Source organism: Varroa jacobsoni, unplaced genomic scaffold (assembly GCF_002532875.2).
Source record: "Varroa jacobsoni isolate VJ856 unplaced genomic scaffold, vjacob_1.0 scaffold_103, whole genome shotgun sequence".
NCBI classification, from domain to species: Eukaryota; Metazoa; Arthropoda; class Arachnida; order Mesostigmata; family Varroidae; genus Varroa; species Varroa jacobsoni.
In genome coordinates, this window is record NW_019213005.1 from 383,595 (window position 1) to 391,647 (window position 8,053).

General features: G+C 40.9%; 2 protein-coding genes across 3 annotated transcripts in view; both read left to right on the top strand.

The window, feature by feature from the left end:
• Positions 1-8,053, top strand: part of LOC111265444 (uncharacterized) — a 34,395-nt gene that overhangs the window by 12,584 nt on the left and 13,758 nt on the right. For both annotated transcript variants that reach the window (XM_086970553.1, XM_086970554.1), the window contains exon 3: positions 4,505-4,641. The gene's annotated coding sequence lies outside the window, so the exon portion shown is untranslated. The remainder of the gene's footprint in view (positions 1-4,504; positions 4,642-8,053) is intronic.
• LOC111265456 (uncharacterized) lies at positions 345-3,869 on the top strand. The gene is made up of 2 exons (XM_022842167.2): positions 345-524; positions 1,657-3,869. Exons 1-2 carry the CDS (start codon positions 513-515, stop codon positions 2,674-2,676), a joined length of 1,032 nt encoding a protein of 343 aa, XP_022697902.1. The 5' UTR covers positions 345-512; the 3' UTR covers positions 2,677-3,869.

Consider the following 8,053-nt stretch of genomic DNA (forward strand, 5'->3'; position numbering starts at 1 on the left):
CTTCTGGACGTAACCGACACTACTGTCCGCTGCTATGCCGACTATGACTACTGCCATTGACTGTTATGATGACGATATTTTTGCCCAGGTTAGGGTAGATAATGGATTTGCTACACCTGGTAATGATGGTGACTATTATGCATACGATGGTTAGGCTAAAGTCGACAGTACTGACGGTATCGTTGACTTTAGCCTGGTGAATGACACCCACCGGTCGCTTCACTGAGACGTCGTCATTGATCGCCAACGGCATTCTGGCGAAACATCCTGCCTACCGAAACTACCGACGAATTGCGAGAAGGAACTTTATATATATATATATATATATATATATATATTTATTTATACATATATGGCGCCTCCGAAAGCCACCAGACTCAGACCACTGGCGCAGTCATCGTTTGCAAACCGTGGACGCATCTCGTGAAAAAGACAAGCGAAGTGAATGTACTCCATCGCCGGCAAATAAAACGCGCCAAGACAAAACACTGGTCAAGCCAGACAATAACAAGATGTTCAGTAAGGTGTGTGTTCCAGCTTGAGTAGCCTACCTAGACATCCTTTGAATTGTATAGGTCAACAGAATATTGCATGTTGTCTGCCATGACAAGGATTATGTGTGACGTTTCATCGACCTATGTGTTCAGCAGAACCTGGTAGGACTTTGTGTAGGGCAACGTCAGTTTCTAAGTATGGTCGCGCGATATCGGATACGCTCGACTAAAACATTTTTCGGATAGGGTTGAACGAGATAGATCGTCCTAATGCCTAATATGGACGACGGCTACCCATTGCTGATCTCGACGTCAAATACATTCTGCGCGTATATATGGGTTACTTCGATAAGGAAATAACAAGCTTTGATAATATGTTTGCTTTCGATTGTGCAATAAATAGGCTCTAAATTAGAAACTACAAAAAAATATTTTTTGTAGAGTTTTTATCTTGAGAAGTGAATTAATTGGCCCAAAATATCCGAGCTGACCAAATTATTTCGGTAATGTCACTTATCAGTAGTGTTTATTTTTTTTTTTTGTTTTTTTTTTGGTGAAGTGTATATGTTCATTTAACGTGTTCTTTTTCAAAGGCAGTCTGCCAAAACGATGCGACTATTTCCTAGGTACGTCAGGGATGAAAAATGCGTTGGCCTTACACTTGTAGTCACTTGTATCACATAAAAGAGTAATTATTTCAGTGACAGTTTCACCAGAAACGCAGTTACAACAACTAACAAACGTAGCAGAGGGTCAACCGTGCGTAAAAATCGTGTTTCAAATAATTGCTTCAAATAGGAGGACTCAGTTTGTCGTATCGTAACTATTAAACAATGAAATTTTAATGGGAATGTAAATTTTTGAAAAATTAAAGCGTATTAAGTAAAAACCTTTGAGTGGATAAGAAAGCAGCTCCCTATCCTCCAGCCCTACGGTGTTTCTGATTTTTTTGTGACGTCTAAATTTTTAACTAAAACACGTTAATTCCCATCTTTTTTGTTGGCCTGAAGCAACTTAAAACTAATTAGTCTGACAAATTTAATACTGTTTCCCTCTTATTTGTTTTATTTTAAATCACCGCATATCTATAATAACCTTAGCACATTGAACCAGTCATAATAATCGTCAGCTGTAATCGAACCTAGAAAAACTAAATTTTCAGGTGATTGTGATATCGTGCACGGTTGCAACTGTTTTGGGTTCGATTTATCATGGGAACGAAGTCGGTCACCATAAGTTAGTTCCCAATAAGCCGACTCAGCACACCGAATCATTAACCGTTAAAAGCGCGACCATCATAAAAGGCCATCATCATCCGACTGCTGTCCATGAGAGAGCTCATTATGACCATGAGCATGGAGACCACGACAACCATGAAGACCACAACTGTTACCAACGTTATCAGTTCGGTTACAAAATCCTTGACAAGTATGGTAACAAACAGGCCCGTGAAGAGGAGGCCGATGAATACAACAGTCGCAAAGGCTATTATTCGTTCATTGATCACAATGGGCTCCAACGTAAGGTCGAATACGTTGCTGACAAACATGGATTCCGCGCCACCGTCATAACGAATGAACCAGGCACCGCTAAACAGCACTCCGCTAATGTGAACATGCTTGCTCGCCCCCTTAAAATAGCCCATAAGGCGACAGGTCACACGATTGGCCAGGCTGCACATGGCGAACACTATCGCATCCACACTGAACTTGATCCTCGTGGACACGCTGACGCTCTAGTGCAGGCTACTGAACCACACCTGAAAAAGGCTGTGGTCGTTGCTTCCGTTGCTGTGTCCAAGGAGCCAGTAATTTCAGCGCCCATCGCACCACCGGGACCAGTGGGCGTTGTTAAAACTACTGCGTATGCTCAACCCCTGTCTGTAATCTCTCTACCTAAACTAACATCAAATTCGCAAGGTCATACCTATGAAAGCCGTCAACCTCTAGGTTATGCACAGCATTACGCGCTTGCTCACATACCTCACGGGCCCGTAGATCACGCTCATGGCTATGCGCTTGTCCCTACCAAGCAAGTCCCTTCTTCTGGATATCTTGCTGTCGTAGAACACATGTCGCGCGGCCTTGAGCCTCGGGCTTCGTTCGTTCGTCCTATTGCGTATGCGGTTCCGTACAGTGTTCGAATGGCGCTTGTTACGGGCAAACACCCTGGAAAACGCTAGACAGGCTAAACGGACCCTTAAATTTGAGATTCGACAGTAAGTAACAAATCGTTTCGACATCCTTGCTGTTGATGACAGGGCTGGTCTACTCTGTTAACTGAGGGGTCTTTAGTCTGCCCAGTCTGTATATATTTCTCCTTAGCCCTTCTCGTACAATTCTGTATATATGTCCAATGCGAGTTGATCTGTGACCCATTGTTTAGTACGACGTAATGCAGAAACCCCACAAAAAAAACGAAACGATATTATAAAATGTTTCAAAAAGTGACGAATAAAATATTCTGTTATGCATATCAAGTATAGAAACCTTTCAATATGTGTAATGCGAGTTGCTATTCCCGTACAATACGCGCCAAACAAAATAGCCTCTATTTGAAATTCAGGAAGAACGCTCCTATCGTCTATAAAATTGAGTCAAGGATTATTTGTTTTTTCTCTGCTTGCGCACTAACTCAAAGAAAGGCAGTTTATGTATAAGGTACGTCAGACTGTCGAACCTGACGACAGTGGTAGCTAATCGATTCGAATCAAAAGGCTGGAAATTTGAGTTATTACTGCCGCGTTAATATCATTTTGTTACACGTTGGACGCTAAGGGTTCTCATCCGACGTGCGAAGAGCATCAGCGCTTTGCCCGGGGATTTGTCTTGCCATCTCCATTAATAGCCCGAGACACTCAGCTATAGAGCCGTGGTCAGGTGGATTATATTACTGCTAAGCTACCGGTTTGGCAGGTGGTTTTGTTGAGGTGAAGTTACGCTTCGTAGCTTTCGTGATCCATGTCCCGTGTCCTGGATGATCATTTTTGCATTCCTGCTTACATCAGTGTATCTCTGGTCTTCTGAACTCACCAGATTTAATCGTAGTTGTCGCACCGGACCATCACAACCTCCATTAATGGGTCCATTGAGTAGTGGTGTTCGCTGTATATAGGCACTATACCGATACGAACACCGAACCACTATACGACAGTCAAAAGGTGTCACCGACTGTGTCACGCCTAGTAATATTGTCTACCATCTGTTGCTTCACTGAATCCTAGACTGCTAGGCTAAATATGAACATTTACTAGCTTTATTCCTTAATAGTATAACAGCCCTTTATAATACACGTTATTCAATTGATTCCTATGCACGCCAGCTTGGACATTTATACACGCATGGATCTTCAATGAATAAACGATACCTTTCGTTACTCGAGCTTTTTTCTCACCTAATTACTCACTAAGGCTCACCTAATTACTTTTCTAGTTAGATAATCTACCAATCGAGGAATATAACGAGGGATATGTGGGTGGGTCATGCACTTCGATGTAAATGTAACCCCAGTTAACTTCCATTAATTTCACTACACGTAATTTCAACAAAAACTAAGTTTTTTGAATCATCTGGCACCGGAAAAGTTCGGACCGTGTTCGCTGGTCCATTATACGATGATTCGATGCGTTCTTCATATTACGATTAAAATATTCTGTTTAATTAGCTCATTGGTTAGGGACTCAATACATCGATGTCAGCCAATGCACCTACGAGCAGTTGGACTTGGCTCGTCTCAGCAGACGAAAAAAGATGTTTTGCTGTACTCAATAGACAGTTTTAGACCCAGACCCACCCACACACAGACACACCCATACACAAACACCCATACACACACACACCACACACACACACATACGCCCATATTAAATATATCTTTGTTGAAGATCGGAGCATAGCAAATGAGAGCTCTACATAATGCGCGGTCGACACGTAAACCCAGATCAGCAATGCATAAAGCTATCAACTCATATACGACGAGCAGCGATACGACATGGTGCTAACGTTTTCCAGGTCATTGTCTGCCCTCTTCCGGCAATTTACACCTGATCGATTGAAACAGAATGATCGTGTTCTTCAGTTGCTTGCTAGCAGGATCCTGTGCATCTAAGATGACCTGACCATTATCACGTCGGTGCAATGACGTATCAGTAAGTATGAGCCGCTGTTCATAACTTAATAGTGAGCGATTATTTATCTTTTACTACTGTTTAACTATTTAGCTGGTGAATATGATACGACGACGGCATACTTATTTGTCGTTCCGATAATTACTTGACTTGACCATTTTCGTTCTCTCTGCAATGTTTCTGTCTATTTATCATTAAATAAATTGTGCTAATGGTAATTAAATCGTCTCTGTATACAAATAATGTCACCTACTTACACCTAAAGAAACCTTGCAATGTCGCAGTACAACCCGCCTGCATGTGCGTGCAGCAACGCACGTCCCGTTCATCAATCGCACTATTTCACCAGTCGTAGTAGGAACAGTCCGACCATTGGTCTAATGAAATAAGCCTTTTTTTTTATTTTAGATTCGATGTTGTCGACCTGTAATCACAAATACACGCTTACAATGGCCTTCTGCAGCAAATGATTTTTAACGTGAAGCACCTTCACCTGTTACAAATTCCATCTAGCTTTTCTGGCATGGTATTTCTGACTGATTACATTTCTCGAGTTTTGGTGAATGAACGGTATCTGTCGATGTCCTTCGGCCATCATCAAAGGTCCAAGCCCAAAGCACCCTGATCAGCCTTAGCGATTGATCGGAGCTATCACTCCCGGAGAAGCTAAAAGGACCAAGTCTATACGGTATGTACAAAGGTGAAGCTGCCATCGGACGGAGGGCGCTGCGTTCGTTTGTATCTTAACGGCCTTATTAGCCCCTCTGTCATTTGTGAGAGCTAGACCTCCAAAAGTACGCACACACAGATGTAGAGATGCTGATCCAACCCTAATTAGTAAACTACTGGCTTCAGCTGGATAATTAATGGCAACCCAACATCTCTCCAAATCCTTTCATTCACCCACGAAATCAGGTCGCTAAAACCTTGATCAATTACTTATAGTTTGGTGTGACCAATTTCCTTTGGGCCATTCTGCTTGCCCACGTTTAGGGACATATGCATGCACATACACATTGAGCGGAACACGATATCGCCAACAGTCGTTGAACTCATGTGGGCGCAATTCAAGTGTAGCTCGGAAAAAGGTTCTGTCATAGATTCGCAATTAACTTTGTAACAATTGACGTAAACTCAGCTTGGAACAAGGCCGTTAAGTCGGGATGGAGAACCCAGGCAGACTCGCAAGATCTCACGAATATCCGCACTTCTCAACAGACCTTCATGCCTGGCTCTTTACGAAATTAGGTAATGCGCGTTGAATTGCTGATCCTTAAAAAATGAATTTTAGGTCTCTGGTTTATTTGCATGAAGACAATCACTATATTTTTTTCTTATTCATGAACTAGGATTCACGCGGGGTGCAGGTTACACCATGAGGCGCACGAACATCACTACGTTAAAATATTATCAATATATGATAAAAATATTAACAACCCAGTGGATCATGTATTCAAGCGAGAGGTTCAGTTCGACCGATTTATATATTCCATATAATGCCATAAAATATTTTGCAGACGTAGATTCACATAGTTGAAGCCTGAGCGAAAGAAGACAGCTTAATGCTTATTCGTATCCAAAAAAAGGCAAGTAGATACTGATTGTCAAAATGAAATATGTCGACGATTGTACCCTGATGAGGACGTAATGCGAATTACTCAGAGTCGCGCTCATTAACGTTTCTAAATAGTGCAGACTTCCTTAGTTTGAGTGACTCATTGGAGTTGATTGATAAATAGTTTTATCTATTTAGTCACGCCTGTTGTATAGGATAGATAGTTATGTAATGTTACTGCGTGACAACTGTACCCGTTTACGATACGTTTATTTGATAGAAAGCTTTCATCTTGTTTGTATGGTTGTAAGATATTGCTCTTTTGACCAGAAGACGTAGGAGCTGTACATCAAGAGTTACATGAATTGATGCTTTTGGAATAACAGCTTTTAATGATAATTTCCAACAGCTTTGTCCTGTTATGTCGGTGCCGTTGTCATATCAAAACTTTTTTTACTTGTGTTTACTTGCTTGTGGCAAAGCTAAACTTAAGCCAGTCCTTTTTCTAGTTTTGTATCGTCCTAGCCTGAAGGTCTAATTTCTATGGATGAATTTGAGAAATCAGAAGTTTTATACTAAAAGCTAAATTTGTATGCTAATAAATATACCATTATGGCTAGAAATCTAATCTAAGACACTGGCAAAAGAAAAACACTTTAGATGCTTTGTATAGGATCGTAACAGTCACAGTTATTGAGCCATGATACTGAAGTGGTAATTGCATTCGAAGAATTGATAGCTGCAGGCCAGTTTATTTGCCTACTTTAACCCTTCTGCCGTCATCTAGATGTATTTATAGATGCAATAAAGAAATGAGAGGACCACTTAAACATTATTTAATATAGCTTGGAATAAATTTCACATATTTTTGGCTTCCGTCGAGCCTGGTGTGGTGGGACGTTATGCAACGAATGCGAAACCTCTCTGAGTGGCGACTCTGACAGCGCGAGAGAAAATCACGGTCGAAAGGACGGCCGCGGCAAACGCTCAGCCACTAATGGGTAGCAGTTAAGCATCATCTCGCTAGTATTTTGTTGAAAAAAATCAAAGAGTCATTAGAAACACAGACGAAAAGCTCTCAGGTTATGCCAGAGCTACCCTTCTCATACAACGTGTACATTAGATCTGCTTCATTCAGGCTATCCTTCATCTACGAGAGGCCCTTAGCGAATAGCGGTTGACAGATTGAGAAACGGCAGATCGAGATCAGTAACCCTCTCATACTTGAAGCGGTCGGAAGAGGGGGCCTATAAAATGCCAAATAAATACGAGAACCGCACCGCGATGAATTTCTATTTCCATGTATATAAGCTACATAATTAATTGTTTTGAATACTTTTTTTTTTCTCTAAATAACTCACTACTAAAAATAACATCCTGCAAGTTCTTTTCTAAGTGCTTAGTCTGCGTTGACAAATTCAACTTACTGATTTTCGTTATCGCTTGATCAGCGTCCGCGCAGGCAACGCGTTGAACTCGTCGGATGTATTTTAGAAACCGAACAAGATATCATCAATAACAGTTATGACATAGACAATATCTCTTCAAAATAATTATATTACTATTATAGAATAATAATTATAAACTATGCTATGGTCTGTCTGATTTTTCCCAGCTGACGATAAACTAACCTATAATAAAAGAGGATTGGATGGAATTATTTATATCTTTGATTCGTATACATCTTACATCGTGTACAAGGCTGTCGATTTTGCATGCTTACAATTGGCAGACGCCTCTATACGTATTAACTGATTTTAGAACAGTTCGACGAATTATTAAGGTAATTTGCGCTGTCGCAATTTTACCTGTAACATTAACTTACAATTTTCTTTTTGTAGCTATTTCGTCTTCTGAGAAACCTGGGAACCATATATA